Source organism: Pseudophryne corroboree, chromosome 4, assembly GCF_028390025.1.
Source record: "Pseudophryne corroboree isolate aPseCor3 chromosome 4, aPseCor3.hap2, whole genome shotgun sequence".
In the NCBI taxonomy this organism is placed as follows: domain Eukaryota; kingdom Metazoa; phylum Chordata; class Amphibia; order Anura; family Myobatrachidae; genus Pseudophryne; species Pseudophryne corroboree.
This window is the reverse complement of record NC_086447.1, coordinates 770252985-770273691: the sequence shown is the minus strand read 5'-3', so window position 1 is coordinate 770273691 and position 20707 is coordinate 770252985. Positions and strand designations below refer to the sequence as shown.

Genomic DNA, 20707 nt, shown 5'->3' with positions numbered 1-20707 from the left:
CTGGTTATGCTTTGGAGGGGGGACCGCACGCCATTTTTTTTCCGGGTTTTTCCCCGTTTTTTAAAATCGCGGCAAAATCCGCCAAATCGGCCGATTTTCGCCCGCGGTTCTGGCGAATCCGTTTTTCATTGAATATGGTGAATTCCGGCAGCCACCTTCCGGAATTCACCTGTCGAATTAAGTCGAATTAAGTCGAATTAAAAAAACGTCGAAAAATTGCCGCGATTCGCCGTGAATTGCATATACCCCTTATTCTTTTAAATATACATTGCTTGAAGTTGTCTTTTATTAATAAATTCTCTCAAAAGGTGAAGAAATGACACATATTTGCAATGTTTATTCTACACGAGTACCAGGGGAGGGAGCCATGTTGGGTGCACTACATAGATTACACTGTGCATTAATCAAAACATGGCAGTAAGGAATACAAGGGTAAAATGAAAAGAAACTAACAGGACACCTAGTTCTGCAACTTATACAGTAAGGAAAATGGTCTTACTCTATAATTGCTTTTAGATAATTTTCTCCTTTATAACAATTTTAATGTGAGCTGAGGGGAAAATATCAAAAGAGGGTCCAATTACATTTTGAAATAATTTACAAAAAAAAAATGTATCTGAATAAAAAATAAAAATGTATAATAATTCTCCAACACTCCGAAGATGGTAAGATCATATTGTGAATTGCATAAAATATCTATATGAATCCCACATAATCACTGTTACACACTGGTTCTCACTGAGCGGAGGTTGAGGTGAGAGGAGTGTCATTCGGCTCCTCAGCTGATGAGTGTATGCAACAGGTAGCAGTGCAGGATCACTGGAAGTGTTGTGGATCTCTAATAATCTCAGGTCCCTGAGGAGTTAAGTGAAAAACTACTGTCGCCCACTGTGATGCTCTAAAACACTGACAAGATGGCGCTGCACTTATGAGCAGTATTTATGTCAGTAGCCATCTTGGTACAGGGAGCGAAACCTCCCTGGAGGAACAGAATGGAATCTGCGCAGTAAGGTCATTCCATGAAAGTGGTCTTTTTATGTAACGTTTGTTACCAGTTTTCATGACCAGCTTTGCATCAAAATTAAAGCATATCATGTACCGCACAAACAGCATATACTTTGCACAAAATATTAAAAACACATGCTCAAAAAAATATATTTCACATGAAATATATTTCAAACTGTAACGTTTGTTACCATGGAATGACCCAGTAGCGCTCTCCCCTTTCAACACCTTTTACATGCAAATAGGATAATAATGATAAAACTCCCACAGTCATCTAAATGGGATGTAGTCAGCATACCGCCAACGGGATCCCGGCCACCAGAATGCTGGCAGGGAGTCGAGGGCTTATTCCCACTCGTGGGTGTCCACGACACCCATAGAGTGGGAATAGATCTTGTGGCGAGCGCAGCAAGCCACTGAGCCTGCAGCGTGGTAAATGCAGTGACCCCACAAGGGGCTTCATTGCACTCACCCCCCATGCCGGCATTTTGGCATTCGGGATCCCGGCATCGGTATGCGGACCGCCAGGGTCCCGGACGCCGGTCACCTATACCCATCACATCTAAATGACTACTTGTGCCTGGTGTAGGATTTTCAAATGTATGTTTAGGTTACGGTATACAAGGATTTACAACCCTATAGGAACTGAGATCTAAGGTGTATTACATTTAGTTAAAATCATTTCTCTGACGTCCTAGTGGATGCTGGGGACTCCGTAAGGACCATGGGGAATAGACGGGCTCCGCAGGAGACTGGGCACTCTATAGAAAGATTTAGGACTATCTGGTGTGCACTGGCTCCTCCCCCTATGACCCTCCTCCAAGCCTCAGTTAGATTTCTGTGCCCGGCTGAGCTGGATGCACACTAGGGGCTCTCCTGAGCTCCTAGAAGAAAGTATAGTTTAGGTTTTTTTTATTTTCAATGAGACCTGCTGGCAACAGGCTCACTGCAACGAGGGACTAAGGGGAGAAGAAGCGAACCTACCTAAGTGGTGGTAGCTTGGGCTTCTTAGGCTACTGGACACCATTAGCTCCAGAGGGATCGAACACAGGACCCGACCTCGTCGTCCGTTCCCGGAGCCGCGCCGCCGTCCCCCTTACAGAGCCAGAAACAAGAAGTTGGTCCGGAAAATCGGCGGCTGAAGATTTCTGTCTTCTCCAAGGTAGCGCACAGCACTGCAGCTGTGCGCCATTGCTCCTCATGCACACCACACTCTGCGGTCACTGATGGGTGCAGGGCGTTGGGGGGGGGGGGGCGCCCTGAGCAGCAATAGTAACACCTTGGCTGGCAAAACTAACACCATATATAGCCCCAGAGGCTATATAGGTGTATATTAACCCCTGCCAGAAACGATAAAATAGCGGGAGAAAGCCCGCCGAAAAAGGGGCGGAGCCAACTCCCTCAGCACACTGGCGCCATTTTTCCCTCACAGCTTCGCTGGAAGGAAGCTCCCTGGCTCTCCCCTGCAGTCCTGCACTACAGAAAGGGTAAAAAAGAGAGGGGGGGCACAATTTAGAGCAGTATATATATATTATAGGCAGCTATAGGGGAAAACACTCTGTATAGTGATATCCCTGTGTTATATAGCGCCCTGGTGTGTGCTGGCATACTCTCCCTCTGTCTCCCCAAAGGACTTTGTGGGGTCCTGTCCTCTGTAAGAGCATTCCCTGTGTGTCTGCTGTGTGTCGGTACTGCTGTGTCGACATGTTTGATGAGGATAATGATGTGGAGGCGGAGCAAATGCCTGTGAATGTGATGTCACCCCCTGCGGGGTCGACACCAGTGTGGATGGACTTATGGAAGGAATTACGTGACAGTGTCAGCTCCTTACATAAAAGGTTTGACGACATAGGACAGCCGGCTACTCAGCTTGTGCCTGTCCAAGCGTCTCAAATGTCATCAGGGGCTATAAAACGCCCGCTACCTCAGATGACAGATACAGATGTCGACACGGATACCGACTCCAGTGTCAACGGTGATGAGACGAGTGTACCCTCCAATAGATCCACCCGTTATATGATTGAGGCTATGAAAAATGTATTACACATTTCTGATGATACCCCAGGTACCACAAAAAAGGGTATTATGTTTGGTGAGAAAAAACTACCAGTAGTTTTTCCTGCATCGGACGAATTAAATGAGGTGTGTGAGGAAGCGTGGACTTCCCCAGATAAGAAATTGATCATTTCTAAACGGTTAATGGTTGCGTACCCTTTCCCGCCAGAGGATAGGTCACGCTGGGAAACACCCCCTAGGGTAGATAAAGCGCTGACACGCTTATCAAAGACGGTGGCACTACCGTCTCCGGATACGGCTGCCCTAAAAGAACCTGCTGAGAGAAAGCAGGAAAGTACCCTAAAAGCTATATACACACACACTGGCATTATATTGAGACCCGCTATTGCATCAGCTTGGATGTGCAGTGCTGCTGCTGCGTGGTCAGACTCCCTGTCGGAAAACATTGATACCATGGATAGGGACAATATTTTGCTAACGATTGACCATATAAAAGACGCGGTCTTATACATGCGTGATGCACAGAGGGATATTTGCCGGCTGGCATCAAAAATAAGCGCTATGTCCATTGCCGCCAGACGGGGGTTATGGACTAGACAATGGTCAGGTGATGCCGACTCCAAACGGCACATGGAAGTTTTACCCTATAAAGGGGTGGAACTTTTTGGGGAAGGTCTTTCAGACCTCGTTTCCACAGCTACTGCTGGGAAATCGACTTTTTTGCCACAGGCTACCCCACAGCAAAAGAAAGCACCGTATTATCAGGTACAGTCCTTTCAGCCCCAGAAAAACAAGCGGGCTAGAGGCACATCCTTTCTGCCGAGGGGCAGAGGAAGGGGGAAAAAGCTGCAGCACACAGCTAGTTCCCAGGAGCAGAAGTCCTCCCCTGCGTCCGGTAAGTCCACAGCATGACGCTGGGGCTGCTCAGGCGGAATCGGGAACGGTGGGGGCACGTCTCAGGTTTTTCAGCACACAGTGGGCTCTCTCACAAGTGGATCCCTGGGTCCTTCAAGTAGTATCTCAGGGGTACAGGCTGTAATTCGAGACGTCTCCCCCCCGCCGTTTCCTAAAATCTGCCTTGCCGGCAACTCCCTCTGCCAGGGAGGCAGTGTTGGTGGCTATTCAAAAACTGTATTCACAGAAAGTGATTGTCAAGGTACCCCTCCTTCAGCAAGGAAAGGGTTACTACTCCACAATGTTTGTGGTACCGAAACCGGACGGTTCGGTGAGACCCATCTTAAATTTAAAAGCCTTGAACACTTATATCAAAAGGTTCAAGTTCAAGATGGAATCGCTCAGGGCGGTTATTGCGAGCCTGGAGGAGGGGGATTACATGGTATCCCTGGACATCAAGGATGCGTACCTGCATGTCCCCATTTACCCTCCGCACCAGGAGTACCTCAGATTTGTGGTACAGGACTGTCACTATCAGTTCCAGACACTGCCGTTTGGGTTATCCACGGCACCGAGGGTCTTTACCAAGGTAATGGCCGAAATGATGATACTCCTTCGCAAGAAGGGAGTTTTAATTATCCCGTACTTGGACGATCTCCTGATAAAGGCGAGGTCCAAAGAACAGTTGATAGTGGGGGTGGCACTTTCTCAGGAAGTGCTACAACAGCACGGCTGGATTCTAAACATTCCAAAGTCACAGCTGGTCCCGACGACACGTCTTCTGTTCCTGGGAATGATTCTGGACACAGACCAGAAAAGAGTGTTTCTTCCACTGGAAAAAGCCGAGGAATTGTCATCTCTGGTCAGAGACATCCTAAAACCAGGAAAAGTGTCGGTACATCAATGCACACGAGTCCTGGGAAAAATGGTAGCTTCGTACGAAGCAATTCCATTCGGAAGGTTCCACGCAAGGACGTTCCAGTGGGACCTGTTGGACAAATGGTCCGGGTCCCATCTCCAGATGCAACAGCGGATAACCCTATCGGCCAGAACCAGGGTGTCGTTGCTGTGGTGGCTGCAGAGGGCTCATCTACTAGAGGGCCGCAGATTCGGAATACAGGACTGGGTCCTGGTGACCACGGATGCCAGCCTTCGGGGCTGGGGGGCAGTCACAAAGGGAAGAAATTTCCAAGGACTGTGGTCAAATCAGGAGATTTCTCTTCACATAAATATCCTGGAGCTAAGGGCCATTTACAATGCCCTAAGCCAGGCAAGACCCCTGCTTCAAAACCAGCCGGTACTGATCCAGTCAGACAACATCACGGCGGTCGCCCATGTAAACAGACAGGGCGGCACGAGAAGCAGGATGGCGATGGCAGAAGCCACAAGGATTCTCAGATGGGCAGAGAATCATGTGTTAGCACTGACGGCAGTGTTCATTCCGGGAGTGGACAACTGGGAAGCAGACTTCCTCAGCAGGCACGACCTCCACCCGGGAGAATGGGGACTTCATCCAGAAGTCTTTCAAATGCTGGTCAACCGGTGGGAAAAACCACAGGTAGACATGATGGCGTCCCGCCTCAACAAGAAGTTGAAAAGATATTGCGCCCGGTCAAGAGACCCTCAGGCGATAGCGGTGGACGCTCTAGTGACACCATGGGTGTACCAGTCGGTTTATGTGTTTCCTCCTCTACCTCTCATACCCAAGGTACTGAGAATAATAAGAAGGCGAGGAGTGAAAACCATACTCGTGGTTCCGGATTGGCCAAGAAGAGTTTGGTACCCGGAACTTCAAGAGATGCTTACAGAGGACCCTTGGCCTCTGCCGCTCAGACAAGACCTGCTGCAGCAGGGACCCTGTCTGTTCCAAGACTTACCGCGGCTGCGTTTGACGGCATGGCGGTTGAACACCGGATCCTGAAGGAAAAGGGTATTCCGGAGGAAGTCATCCCTACCCTGATCAAAGCCAGGAAGGATGTCACCGCAAGACATTATCACCGCATTTGGCGAAAACATGTTGCTTGGTGTGAGGCCATGAAGGCCCCGACGGAGGAATTTCAACTGGGTCGATTCCTGCACTTCCTGCAAGCAGGGGTGTGACGTTGGGCCTCAAATTGGGGTCCATAAAGGTCCAGATTTTGGCTCTGTCGATTTTCTTCCAAAAAGAACTGGCTTCACTGCCTGAAGTTCAGACTTTTGTAAAAGGAGTACTGCATATTCAGCCTCCTTTTGTGCCCCCAGTGGCACCTTGGGATCTCAATGTGGTTTTGGCATTCCTGAAATCACATTGGTTCGAACCACTTAAGACTGTGGATTTAAAATATCTCACGTGGAAAGTGGTCATGCTGTTGGCCCTGGCGTCGGCCAGGCGGGTTTCAGAATTGGCGGCTTTGTCTTGTAAAAGCCCTTATCTGATTTTCCATATGGATAGGGCAGAATTGAGGACTCGTCCTCAGTTTCTCCCAAAGGTGGTCTCAGCTTTTCACTTGAACCAACCTATTGTGGTGCCTGCGGCTACTAGGGACTTGGAGGATTCCAAGTTGCTGGACGTAGTCAGGGCCCTAAAAATTTATATTTCCAGGACGGCTGGAGTCAGAAAGACTGACTCGCTGTTTATCCTGTATGCACCCACCAAGCTGGGTGCTCCTGCTTCTAAGCAGTCTATTGCGCGCTGGATTTGTAGCACTATTCAGCTGGCGCATTCTGCGGTGGGACTACCGCAGCCTAAATCTGTAAAAGCCCATTCCACAAGGAAGGTGGGCTCATCTTGGGCGGCTGCCCGAGGGGTCTCGACTTTACAACTTTGCCGAGCTGCTACTTGGTCAGGGGCAAACACTTTTGCAAAATTCTACAAATTTGATACCCTGGCTGAGGAGGACCTGGAGTTCTCTCATTCGGTGTTGCAGAGTCATCTGCACTCTCCCGCCCGTTTGGGAGCTTTGGTATAATCCCCATGGTCCTTACGGAGTCCCCAGCATCCACTAGGATGTCAGAGAAAATAAGAATTTACTCACCGGTAATTCTATTTCTCGTAGTCCGTAGTGGATGCTGGGCGCCCATCCCAAGTGCGGATTGTCTGCAATACTTGTAAATAGTTATTGTTACAAATATCGGGTTGTTATTGCGAGCCATCTGTTCAGAGGCTCCGTTGTTATCATACTGTTAACCGGGGTTCCTATCACGAGTTATACGGTGTGATTGGTGTGGCTGCTATGAGTCTTACCCGGGATTCAAAATCCTTCCTTATTGTGTCAGCTCTTCCGGGCACAGTTCCTAACTGAGGCTTGGAGGAGGGTCATAGGGGGAGGAGCCAGTGCACACCAGATAGTCCTAAATCTTTCTATAGAGTGCCCAGTCTCCTGCGGAGCCCGTCTATTCCCCATGGTCCTTACGGAGTCCCCAGCATCCACTACGGACTACGAGAAATAGAATTACCGGTGAGTAAATTTTTTTTTTATTATTTTTTTTTATGGCTGTAGTTTCAAAACTGGGGGCAGTGACACCCTGGGGTGCCTCGGGAAGGGAGGCGGTTAAGAGTGGCATTGCAGTGGTGCCGTAGTTTGGTGGTCCCAGGATCGATTCAAATTATTTATACTTAATTTAATTGGCAAAATCAGTCCCTCACCACATAACTGAACCTAAGGATGACATATTATAAACACAATTTACTTCATTTTATATATTTTCTGAATCCGAAACTGACCTAGGAGTGCCGTGAAACACATTCTGATACTCTAGGGAGTCATGGTTCAAAAAAGTTTAGGAACCACTGGGCAGGACATTCAGCATGCAAAAGAAAGGATTGCAGATTCTGCAACCCAACCAGAATAACCCCCAAATCCCACCCATTATTGTGATCACAATCTATTTGTAATTGTATCGCTGAACAGGGAATAACAGATGCGCCCTGCATATGCAGCCTCACCGTCACCATTTTCTTTATCGGAACGGCTGTGTGTGACGTCATGCAGACTCCCCAAAAACGGTCTGACTACCGTTGAGGTCAAATGTTCAAAGCTACCCCCTGAGTAACTCCCATCGCAGAGAAAGCTATTCTTCCGGAGAGGGGGTGTTTAGGAGGCGCTGCCACTCCTCCTGCCATTTCGCCACGCCTCCTTCACCCATTCTTGGCTGCTCTGGTTACAGTCTGTTACACAAGCTCGCAGCAATGGCAGGTTCTGCTGTCGTAAAAATAAGTCTACATGCCAGTGAATTGTTGCATCAAAACATGCTCAATAGAGTTGTGTGGTGTTGTTGTTTTTTTTAATTAAACCAGGCAAACAGTAACAGAAGAAGCAGACATTTCGGGCTAAAAGATCCCGTTGTTCAAGTGCAGAAAAAATGTCTGTATTTATACATTGTACCTAGCAGTGCTTAAAGTGGTCTTGGAGTGGTGGTGGAACTCATTCACACCCCCCCTTTCCCTCATTAAGCAGAGCCAGGACCAGTGCAAGGGATTAGGCACCCCCTTAGTTGCAAAACAAAAAGGGGTGTGGTCACACAAGGATGGGTGTGGTCACACAATAGTACTCCCAATTCAAATTACGCCTCACAATAGAACAATTTTAGGAGGCAAGTCCCTCCTCCCCGGCCAGTGTCATCACCATCATTCCAGTGATATTTGGGAAGATGACACTGGCCACTAGAGAGCAAAGACTCTGGCACAGTGCTTTCTGTATGCGGTGCCATCTTCCCGAAGAGATCACCGGGAAGATGACGCCACTGGCTACAGTGCAGGAATACTGGGGAGGGGTAGCAAACTGGGGCCCCTCCAGCAGCCCCTCTACCAATGCACGTCTTTCGGCGTTTTTGGGGCGTTTTTATAACAACATGGTGACGACACTGTAGCACAGAGATTTTCAACCTTTTACAACTCGCGGCAGACTGAACAAGATTTAAATATTGTCAAGGCACACTGAAATATAATGGTGATGTATGGTGCAGTTGCGTGTCCTAGGATGTCATGTCGCAGCTTCTCCATAGGTAACGCCTGAGACACATCTGAGAAAGCCAGAAGAGCCCAACACTGCCTGGTGCCCAAATTTGGAACTGACTCTGCAAACACTAAACTCACCAGGATTGATCGTTGCAGGGCCTCAGTAGCGGCAGCACACTGACGGGTCTGGCTCTGCGTCTATGGCGGCACACCTGGAGACTGCTCAGGGCACACTAGTGTGCCACGGCACAGTGGTTGAAAAACACTGCTCTAGACTGTAATAATTTGCCTAGAATGAATAAACAAATGATTCTCCCATTTTAGGATCTAACTGCTGAGTTGCAGAAGTTCCTGGTCCGGCCTCATGGAGAGGCCGCTGATGATGACAATGCCCCACCGAGTAAGAAGGTCAGACTGGAAGACACAGATGGGTGTGACACCGAATCACAGAGCTCCATGGACATAAAGGACTGTGGGTCTCCACGTACCTGCAATCTGTGCCTGGGGATTCTACAGCATCTCTGCAGTATCGAGTTTGCTAAAAAGGTGCCGTACACAGTGTGCACTGACACTAGGTCTCATCAGTGATGTTTTCTGATGTTCCATTACCTCACCTTCTTATAAGATTATTTATATCATCTGCCCTTTGTACAATCATATCTTTGTTTAAAACAAAATTGTTATCTTATATTGATAGTGTCATTTTATAATCTTGTAGTTTGCATGAGGATATATTTTGTATAATACTAATTATGGAATTGTGTTTAGTTCTGTTATTCTTGGACCAAATCGCCGATCACAAATCCAGGTCATCTAAGTAATTACCTGTGATTCTTCTGTCAGATTGCGTTTTAACTGTGTCCCTTTGGTTATTAGTTTAGAACATGAATACGATATGAGGGGACTTCATATACTGCGGGATTTAGGACCTTATTCAGCTTCAGTTGCAGTTTTGGTAAATTAGCAAAACTGTCTCTCGCATGCTGGGGCCTGTCCAGCACAAGGCAAGGGCGCCCAACGTGCTAATGGCAGACAGCGATGCAATTGCGATCTTATCGCTGATTTAGGGTAGCCTCCGCAGCCTGACTGCGAAGGCAGTCGGCCCGCCTCCATGTTTCCAGTCGCAGAGGCCGCGTGTGACGTCGTGCAGCCGCCCCGATCCCGTTTCCAATGACATGCCCCCCGCAGTGCCAAAAGTTGACGCTCCCGCAAAGCCGCAGAAGTCAGGCAGAAGCATTCGCATTAGTGAGATGCGATCGTATCTCACTGCGCGTGCGCATAAATACTTCAGTATGCGATCCATACTGAATAAGGTCCTTACTGCGGGATTTTTGCTTCCAGGTTAAGAACCTGGAGCTATTCAGTTACTTTCCGCAGTCAGCACTGAGGGTGCACTTAACGCGGATTTCTGTTAGCAAACAATTGAATAGTTCCAGGCACTAACCTATCAACTAGCCCCACAATTAAAATTGAACCCCCCTCCCTTAAGCCCTATCTGTGTAGGGTTTGTATGTTATCTCCATATTTCAGTGGGTTTCCCCCAGGTACTCCATTTTCCTCCCATGCTCTAAAAACAAACTGGTAGGTTAATTTACTACTGACAAAATATTAAACCTAGCGTGTATATCTGTCATGTGACAGGGAACATAGATTGTAAGCTCCACTGGGTCATGGATTAATATTCTCTGTAAAGCTGGATAATATGTGTGCTGTATACATAACTGTTAATAATATATAATCATAGTATTTAAATAGGTAATTCTGAGGTAGCAAGGTTAGTGCAAAAGGATTCATTTATACTGAAAGCAGCAGCCAGTGAGTGCCACCATTTTATGTCATCTTTTGTTTAAAAGGTGCCACAAAGTGTCCGCAACTTTGTACAAATGATAACAAAAACATATCAGAATTCCAGGTCACGAGTAAAGTACAATACAGCAAGCAATTGCATAGGTACAGACAATAATCAAAGCATTGCAGAAACATCTCGGAGTACGTGAGAGACATGGACATACAAGACAACATAATGGCCATTACAAGTAGACATTATCAGAATGAATGGATACAATTTCAACCAAACCACATTGTAAAAACAGAAATTCAGCTTAAGGATGGGTCACACCAGGACAACATTGGTATCTGTTCCGTGCAAATTGGAATGGCATATTATCTGGATTGTGCAGTGTGTTCCTGGGATCACGTGCTCCCATGGGTCGTTAACAATATCTTCTCTTTGGCCATGCTGCACAGTCATTCAGAAGCTATCATTAACAGTGCAGCATGGCATGGTACACTGCTTCGTGCAGTGTGTGCAAGCGGCATGATATGTCAGATCGGCTGGGAACGCATCATTCTGATGTGTACCCGGCCTAGACTGTTCTGAGATCTGTGCAGGATCTAAAGTACTAGCAGTGGGCGTCTTTTGCTTACAGACACCTTCTGCTGCATTTGTATGTTTTGATAGCAGGAGGCCACTCAGCTAAACTGTAATGAAATAGTAATGGTATGCATTTCCCTGGCTCTTCAACCTGTCACTAATTATTCATTAATTGTACATCCGTATGGAATATATTTAAAATAACAAGGCATAAAAGATGTTTCTGCCCTAAAGCCTGGTTCAGCCTACACGTTCGTAGTGTCCGTGTCTGAGTAGTGCACGATAGCTGTGTCAGGGATTCTCTCACCTCTTCTGGGATCCGTTAATTAGGTAAGGGTCTCTTGGTCCGGTGTAAAGTGGGGTACCCTGCTGTCTATCTTACCTTACATACTGCATGATAGTAAACCTGCTCGTAGTGAGAAGATCTCCTAATTTACGCTACACAGTCTTTTAATTAATTAAAATCTTTACCGTTTCTTCTAGAACTGACAAGGAGTGTGATGTTTTTTATTTTAGATTTCCCATAAAGTCCAATCTGGTGATTACGAGTTTAAAGACTTTTCTTTCTCAGTGTCCTTTCCAGCGCAGCTGTTGGTGAGAGAGGTAAGGTGACCTGTGTAGTCCTGTTTTCTTTAGATATTAAATGTTTCCGGGTCATATTTTAGATTTTATTTTATATTAATAAATACTGGGAATGCAGCACAAAGGCAGGGGTTCAATTAGCGACTGGTTGTACTGTGCGGCTCTGCTCCTGGGTAATGTGCCGGGGGCTATTCACTTACAGGCCCACAATGAACCCGCAAGCAGCCCGAGGCAGTACTTACACGGATATTTGCTCACACCTCCGCAATGTGTGAGCAGACTACTATCCTTTATTTTACTGGTGTTATAGATGAAGGTAGAACGGAACAGAAACCGGTTGGTTCATGGTTAGGGGTGGTCTTCAGTATGCCGAATTTCGGGATCCCGGCACACAGTATACCGGCCGCGGGATCCCGACACCCGGCATACCGACAGCTATTCTCCCTCGTGGGGGTCCACGACCCCCCTGGAGGGAGAATATGCGCGCCACCGTGCCCGCAGCGTGGCGAGTGCAGCGAGCCCGCAAGGGGCTCCTTTGCGCTCGCCACACTGTCGGTATGCCGGAGGTCGGGCTCCCGGCGCCGGTATGCTGGTCGCCGGGAGCCCGGCCGCCGGCATACCATACTACACCCATGGTTAGAGTAGGCTTTGGTATATGCACAGGTATTTTTAGCCATCTTGTTTCATGGTTGCTCTTGGCAGGGGAATTGAACTGAAATGAGTGATCACTGGGAGATGATTGAGCTCTGATGAAGCTCACAGGGAATGCGTCCTACTTTTCCTCCATGTTGCCTTAATGATGGGTATCCATCTCTTCTCCATTCACATGTCATGTCATAAACATAACGGAGGAAAGACTGGTAGAAGCTTCCGCTGTGCGTAGTTTGCTTGTTATAGAATGTGATGATGCCATGACAACAGGGCCGGAGCTTCCACTAGGCAGCTGCCTAGGGGCGCCGGATCCTGAGGGGGCGGCCTGCTACAGCTGCCTGAAAAAGGTAGCGTGGTCCTATCTCACAGTCGCCGCATTTCCCCCGGCACTCGTATCTTACAGTAGTCGCAACTGGCAAGCTCCCGTATTGCAGCCTCCAGCTCCGCCTTCACCTAGCACAGGAAATAACTTTGACAGCTCCTGGAGTACTGGCTGGGGGTGACAAGTGGTGTTGCTCTTCATTTCAGGCTCTTTCGTAGACTACTCAGTCCCAACTCTGCATCACAGCCCGCAGGTAAGGTGGCTGCACAGTGCACTCTCTGCATTTGATAAGGAAAGAGGGGGAGAGCAGCAGAGCAGCAGTCTGGGGAGAGGGGGCAGAGATGAGCAACAGGCATGCACACAGTCTGGGGGGGGGGGGAGATGAACAGCAGCACGCACACAGATGGTGGAGGAGATAGAACAGCAGACATTTAACAAAGTGGGGGGGGGGGGGGGCTGAGAGCTGCAGGCACCCACACAGACTGGGGAGATGGGGAGAAGAGAGCAGCCATGCAACAGACTGCGGGTGGGGGAGAGCAGCAGCATGTCTTTCACCTGAAGGGCGAGTAGGGGGAAGGGGCAGTAGGCGGAAGTTTTGCCTAGGGTGCCGAGAAACCTTGCACCGGCCCTGCATGACAAGAGTTAAGGTGCTTGATGTGTGATATCTCACTGCAGTTTATTGTCCTTATTGATCAGTCACTGTAGACTTGAGGGGCAATCCAGTTAGCTCTGATAATTTCACGGGTGCAATAATCAGCTTTTACACACTATTTAGCTTCGGACTATGCAGTTACAGACCTTTTGAGAGCCCATTCAATTTTCTGTTTTACTTGTGTTAACACAGTGTATCTATACTAAGTTCGCGGACCTATGCATTAACACTGCCGGATTCGCACACACAAGCTACTTAATAAGGATTTTTTTTCGGAACCTGCTAAGGGCCCCAAAAAGAGCAGCCGAGTTGCTGTATTCAGGGATAATTGGATAGCTCCTGGGGATAAATTAGCCTGCTGTAAATAATTAAATCCCCCCCCCCCCCCCCTTAGTGTGAATGCTATCTTCCCTTGGTGTTTTCATGTGAAAAAGGCACAAGTAGTACTGAGATTGTGTTCCCACAGTAGTCAATAGATCACAGTTTTGAGGTCTACTTAAGCAGTTTTCAGCGCCTTACGTGGTTTTAATCCGAAAGTATGGTGTGCCAATAAGAAACCTCTGCCCAAGATTTCTATTCACAAATACTGTATACTTATTACTGATAGTCACCCCAAACTTTTACAATTCTAGCCTATTCTAGTTCTTATTCAAAGCATGTTCTGATTTCAGTTTTGTGGTCATTTAGAGTAAAGATTGATCATTCAGTTCTATTCCATCATTACTGATTCTCAGACAATCCTTCATGACTCATTGACAAATTTGTGGTTCTAGAAGGTTTTCATGGTTTTACTTAAAGTGAAACTAACAACAAATTAAATTAGTTGTACTGTATTCAAACTTCACGTAAGCAAAAAAGAAAAAAAATGAAAGTAAAATAAAAACATTTCATTGTTAAATAGTTTATTTCCTATTGTAACAACATCAGAATATGGTTGAGGTTTTGTTTGTTAATACTGAAAGTATTTGATAAGTTTGATCGTTTGAATCGGTCACAAATATGTAATCAAGTAGCTTATTCTACCCCTTCCTTATAGTACTCCAGCCGGGATATTGAATGTATCCCGTACCAGCTACTGTCCCACCTCCATTCTGAATTTAACAAGTGAACCTGACGTAGCAGTAATCATAAACTCGATCAACCAGCGAGCCTTACATAGCAACAAGTAGTAACCATAGCAGCCAGTGAATCTTGAATAGCAACAGGCAGAAACCATAGCAACCTGTGATGCTTACTTGGCAACAAGCAGAAACCATAGCAGCTAGTAATACTTACATAACAACAAGCAGCAACCATAGTAACCAGCAGTCTTTACATAGCAACAAGCATTAACAGTAACAACCAATGCTTTGCATAGCATCAGGCAGAAAACATAGCAGCCAGTGATTCTTATGTAGTGTATCAAGGATAGTGTGCAGAGCTACAGAGTGATGATGTTGCAGACAGGTTGAGATGTATAGTAGTGGATGGCCTTTACAGCATAGATCAGCGATTCCCAACCTCTGTCCTCAAGGCATACTAACAGTCCCAGTTTTACTGATAACCGTGCTTGAACACTGTTAAACGGGTAAAGCAATTTAACTGAGGTACTAATTAAGTCACCTGTGCTCAAGTATGGCTATCCTTAAAACCTGGACTGTTCGCACGCCTTGAGGACCGTGGTTGGGAACCTCTGGCATAGCTCAATGGGAATATACTTTGGATCTCATGTCTTGTTTCCACTTACCTTGAGCTGAAGATCCAGCTAGGACACACCCCAGTCAGAGAGGTGAAGACCTCAGAAACGGGTGGTCTTCAGCATGCCGCCGGCCGGGATCCCGGTGACCTGCATACCGGCGCCGGGATCCCAACTGCTGGCATGCCGACACATATTCTCCCTCTTGGGGGTCCACGACCCCCCTGGAGGGAGAATAAATAGCGCAGCGTGCCTGCAAGGGGCTCAGTAGCGCTCGCCCAGCTGTCAGTATGCGGACGGTCGGGATCATGGCGCCGGTATGCTGGCCCCCAGGATCCCGGCCGCCGGCCACTCTTACTACACCCCTCAGAAACAAGTGCAGACAGTAGGCCTAACAGTGATTGGCACACCACTACCTTTCTAATTACCCCTTTTTCTCCTTCATCCACTAGGGGACACTGGAGCGCAGTTACAATGGGAAATAGTAGGCAGTAACTGGGAGCTGGCAGTTTAAAACTCAAACACTGTGGCTAGCTCCACCCCTACTATGTCCCCCCTCCAAGCCAGTCTTTGTTTTGTACCTAAGGGAGCTGGTCACTTGGGTCTTCTCTGAATAATTTTTTTCTTTTCTTTTTTCTTTCTTACACTCTCAGACTGGCAGCTCTGCCACTGCCAGCCTGTACCGCGGGAGTCTGCCGGCGGGGTCCCATCGCAGCTGCGTGTGGCTCGGGATGGGCCCCGGCTGAAGGAGACACGGAGCTCTCTGGAGCTGGCCGGACACCGCTGCGTGCGGCGCGTGTCAGGGCCACTCCGTCGGTAGAAGATTCCGGCAGCGGTAAGTATAGTGGCCGGACACCGTGGCGTGTGTCGGGGCCTCTCCATCGGTCAGACCAGCAGCGGTGAGTATGTAACTGCTTAATTTACTTTTTATGGTGGCCAGCATAGAGCTGTTGGCTTGCAGTCTGACAAATGCCTCTCTGTGTTCTTTTCTCCCCTCCCCGCTTGCCTCCTGCTGCTCACTTAAATAAATAAATTAATTTATTTATTTATTAATTATTATTATTTCTCTAACGTCCTAGAGGATGCTGGGACTCCGTAAGGACCATGGGGATAGACGGGCTCCGCAGGAGACATGGGCACTTTAAGAAAGACTTTGGATCTGGGTGTGCACTGGCTCCTCCCTCTATGCCCCTCCTCCAGACCTCAGTTTGATACTGTGCCCAGAGGAGATGGTTGCACTTCAGGGAGCTCTCCTAAGCTTGCTGACAGAAAGTACATTTGTTAGATTTTTTATTTTCAGGGAGCCTGCTGGCAACAGACTCCCTGCATCGAGGGACTGAGGGGAGAGAAGCAGACCTACTTCTGTGAGTTTCAAGGCTCTGCTTCTTAGGCTACTGGACACCATTAGCTCCAGAGGGAGTCAGAACACAGGTCTCACCCTGGAGTTCGTCCCGGAGCCGCGCCGCCGTCCTCCTCACAGAGCCGGAAGATAGAAGCCGGGTGAGTATGAGAAGAAAAAGAAGACTTCAGAGGCGGCAGAAGACTTCATGATCTTCACTGAGGTAACGCACAGCAGTGCAGCTGTGCGCCATTGCTCCCACACACCTCACACACGGCAGTCACTGTAAGGGTGCAGGGCGCGAGGGGGGCGCCCTGGGCAGCAATATAAACCTCATTTCTGGCAAAAGATATATTTCTCTGACGTCCTAGTGGATGCTGGGGACTCCGTAAGGACCATGGGGAATAGCGGCTCCGCAGGAGACTGGGCACAGCTAAGAAAGATTTAGGACTACCTGGTGTGCACTGGCTCCTCCCACTATGACCCTCCTCCAGACTTCAGTTAGAATCCTGTGCCCGGCTGAGCTGGATGCACACTAGGGGCTCTCCTGAGCTCCTAGAGAGAAAGTATATTTTAGATTTTTTATTTTACAGTGAGATCTGCTGGCAACAGACTCACTGCAGCGAGGGACTAAGGGGAGAAGAAGCGAACCTACCTAACTGGTGGTAGCTTGGGCTTATTAGGCTACTGGACACCATTAGCTCCAGAGGGATCGACCGCATGGAACCGGCCATTGGTGGTCGGTCCCGGAGCCGCGCCGCCGGCCCCCTTACAGAGCCAGAAGCAAGAAGAATCCGGAAAATCGGCGGCAGAAGACATCAGTCTTCACCAAGGTAGCGCACAGCACTGCAGCGGTGCGCCATTGCTCCTCATACACACTTCACACTCTGCGGTCACTGAGGGTGCAGGGCGCTGGGGGGGGGGGGCGCCCTGAGCAGCAATAAAAACACCTTGGCTGGCAAATATATGACAATATATAGACCCAGAGGCTATATATGTGATAAATACCCCTGCCAGAATCCATAAAAAAGCGGGAGAAAAGTCAGCGAAAAAGGGGCGGAGCTATGTCCCTCAGCACACTGGCGCCATTTTCTCTTCACAGTGCAGCTGGAAGACAGCTCCCCAGGCTCTCACCTGTAGTTTTCAGGCTCAAAGGGTTAAAAAGAGAGGGGGGGCACTAAATTTAGGCGCAATATTGTTTATACAAGCAGCTATTGGGGGAAAAATCACTCAGTTATAGTGTTAATCCCTGCATTATATAGCGCTCTGGTGTGTGCTGGCATACTCTCTCTCTGTCTCCCCAAAGGACTTTGTGGGGTCCTGTCCTCAGTCAGAGCATTCCCTGTGTGTGTGCTGTGTGTCGGTACAGCTGTGTCGACATGTGGGATGAGGAAGGTTACGTGGAGGTGGAGCAGAGGCCGATAAATGGGATGTCGTCCCCGGTGGGGCCGACACCAGAGTGGATGGATAGGTGGAAGGTATTAACCGACAATGTCAACTCCTTACAAGGCTGGATGACGTAAAACAGCTGTGGGACAGCCGGCTTCTCAGCCCGCGCCTGCCCAGGCGTCTCAAAGGCCATCAGGGGCTCAAAAAAGCGGCCGTTACCTCAGATGGCAGAAACAGATGTCGACACGGAGTCTGACTCCAGTGTCGACGAGGTTGAGACATATACACAATCCACTAGGAACATCCGTTACATGATCTCGGCAATCAAAAATGTGTTACGCATTTCTGACATGAACCCAAGTACCACATAAAAGGGGTTTTATTTTTGGGGAGAAAAAGCAGCCAGTGTTTTGTTCCCCCATCAGATGAATGAAGTGTGTAAAGTAGCGTGGGTTCCCCCAATAAGAAACTGGTAATTTCTAAAAAGTTACTGATGGCGTACCCTTTCCCGCCAGAGGATAGGTCACGTTGGGAGATATCCCTTAGGGTGGATAAGGCGCTCACACGTTTGTCTAAAAAGGTGGCACTGCCGTCTTAGGATACGGCCACCTTGAAGGAGCCTGCTGATAAAAAACAGGAGGCTATCCTGAAGTCTGTATATACACACTCAGGTTATATACTGAGACCTGCAATTGCCTCAGCATAAATAGTGCTGCTGCAGCGTGGTCTGATACCCAGTCAGATAATATTAATACTCTAAGACAGGGATAATAGTTTGCTAACATAGAGCATATTAAAGACGTCGTCTTATATATAAAGGATGCACAGAGGGATATTTGCCGGCTGGCATCCAGAATAAATGCAATGTCCATTCTGCCAGGAGGGTATTAGAAACCCGGCAGTGGACAGGTGATGCTGCCTATAAAAGGCACATGGAGATTCTGCCTTATAAGGGTGAGGAATTGTTTGGGGATGGTCTCTGGGACCTCGTATCCACAGCAACAGCTGGGAAGGAAAAATTTTTACCTCAGGTTTCCTCACAGCCTAAGAAAGCACCGTATTTTCAGGTACAGTCCTTTCGGCTTCAGAAAAGCAAGCGGGTCAAAGGCGCTTCCTTTCTGCACAGAGACAAGGGAAGAAGGAAAAAGCTGCACCAGCAGCCAGTTCCCAGGATCAAAAATCTTCCCCCGCTTCCTCTGAGTCCACCGCTTGACGTTGGGGCTCCACAGGTGGAGACAGGTGCGGTAGGGGCGCGTCTCGGGAACTTCAGGGACCAGTGGGTTTGCCCACAGGTGGATCCCTAGGTTCTGCAAATAGTATCACAGGGATACAGGCTGGAGTTCGAGGCGACTCCCCCTCGCCGTTACCACACCTCAGCCTTGCCTGCTGCCCTCGGAGAAAGGTAGTACTGGCGGCAATTCACAAGCTGCACTTCCAGCAGGTGAAATCAAGGTACCCCTCCTTCAAGGCCGGGGTTACTATTCCAAAATGTTGTGGTACCGAAACCAGACGGTTCGGTGAGACCCATTCTAAAATTGAAAGCCTTGAACACTTATATACGAAGGTTCAAGTTCGAAATGGAATCGCTCAGGGCGATTATTGCAAGCCTGGAGAATTTCATGGTATCACTGGACATCAAGGATGCTTACCTGCATGTCCCTATTTACCCTCTTCACCAGGAGTACCTCAAAATTGTGGTACAGGATTGTCATTACCAATTCCAGACGTTGCCGTTGGTCTGTCCCCGGCACCGAGGTATTTACCAAGGTAATGGCCGAAATAATAATCCCGTACTTGGACGATCTCCTTATAAAGGCGAGGTCCAGGGAGCAGTTGTTCGGCGGAGTAGCACTATCTCGGGAAGTGCTACAACAGCACGGCTGGATTCTGAATATCCAAAGTCGCAGCTGGTTCCTACGACGCGTCTACTGTTCCTGAGTATGGTTCTGGACACAGAACAGGATAAAAAGGGTTTCTCCCGGAGGAGAAGTCCAAGGAGTTGTCGTCTCTAGACAGAGACCTCCTAATACGTATACAGGTGTCGGTGCATCAATGCACGCGAGCCCTGGGAAGGATGGTAGCTTCTTACGAAGAAATTCCATTCGCCAGGTCCCATACAAGGATTTTCCAGTGGGATCTGTTGGACATGTGGTCCGGGTCGCATCTTCAGATGCATCGGCGGATAACCCTGTCTCCAAGGGCCAGGGTGTCGCTGTGGTGGTGGCTGCAGAGTGCTCATCTTCTAGGGGGCCGCAGATTCGGCATACAGGACTGGGTCCTGGTGACCACGGATGCCAGCCTTCGAGGCTGGGGGGCAGTCACACAGGGAAGAAACTTCCAAGGCTATGGAAAAGTCAGGAGACTTCCCTACACATAAATATTCTGGAACTAAGGGCCATTTACAATGCCCTAAGTCAGGCTAGACCCCTGCTTCAACACCGGCCGGTGCTGATCCAGTCAGACAACATCACGGCGGTCGCTCATGTAAACGACAGGGCGGCACAAGAAGCAGGATGGCGATGGCAGAAGCCACAAGGATTCTCCGATGGGCGGAAAATCTTGTGTTAGCACTGTCATCAGTGTTCATTCCCGGAGTGGACAACTGAGAAGCAGACTTTCTCAGAAGACACGACCTCCACCCGGGAGAGTGGGGACTTCATCCAGAAGTCTTCCAAATGATTGTACACCATTGGGAAAGGCCACAGGTGGACATTATGGCATCCCGCCTCAACTAAAAGTTACAAAGATCTCAGAGGACCCATGGCCTCTGCCGCTCAGACAGGACCTGCTGCAGCAGGGGGCCTGTCTGTTCCAAGACGTACCGCGGCTGCGTTGGACGGCATGGCGGTTGAACGCCGGATCCTGAAGGAAA

The 20707-nt window shown here is 48.5% G+C and overlaps 1 protein-coding gene across 4 annotated transcripts in view; it reads left to right on the top strand.

The window, feature by feature from the left end:
- The window catches only part of PUS10 (pseudouridine synthase 10), a 236160-nt gene that overhangs the window by 60221 nt on the left and 155232 nt on the right, over nucleotides 1–20707 (top strand). For all 4 annotated transcript variants that reach the window (XM_063918222.1, XM_063918221.1, XM_063918223.1 and 1 more), the window contains exons 3-4: nucleotides 9176–9397; nucleotides 11742–11828. In XM_063918222.1, coding sequence (XP_063774292.1) covers nucleotides 9176–9397; nucleotides 11742–11828 — 309 coding nt within the window. The remainder of the gene's footprint in view (nucleotides 1–9175; nucleotides 9398–11741; nucleotides 11829–20707) is intronic.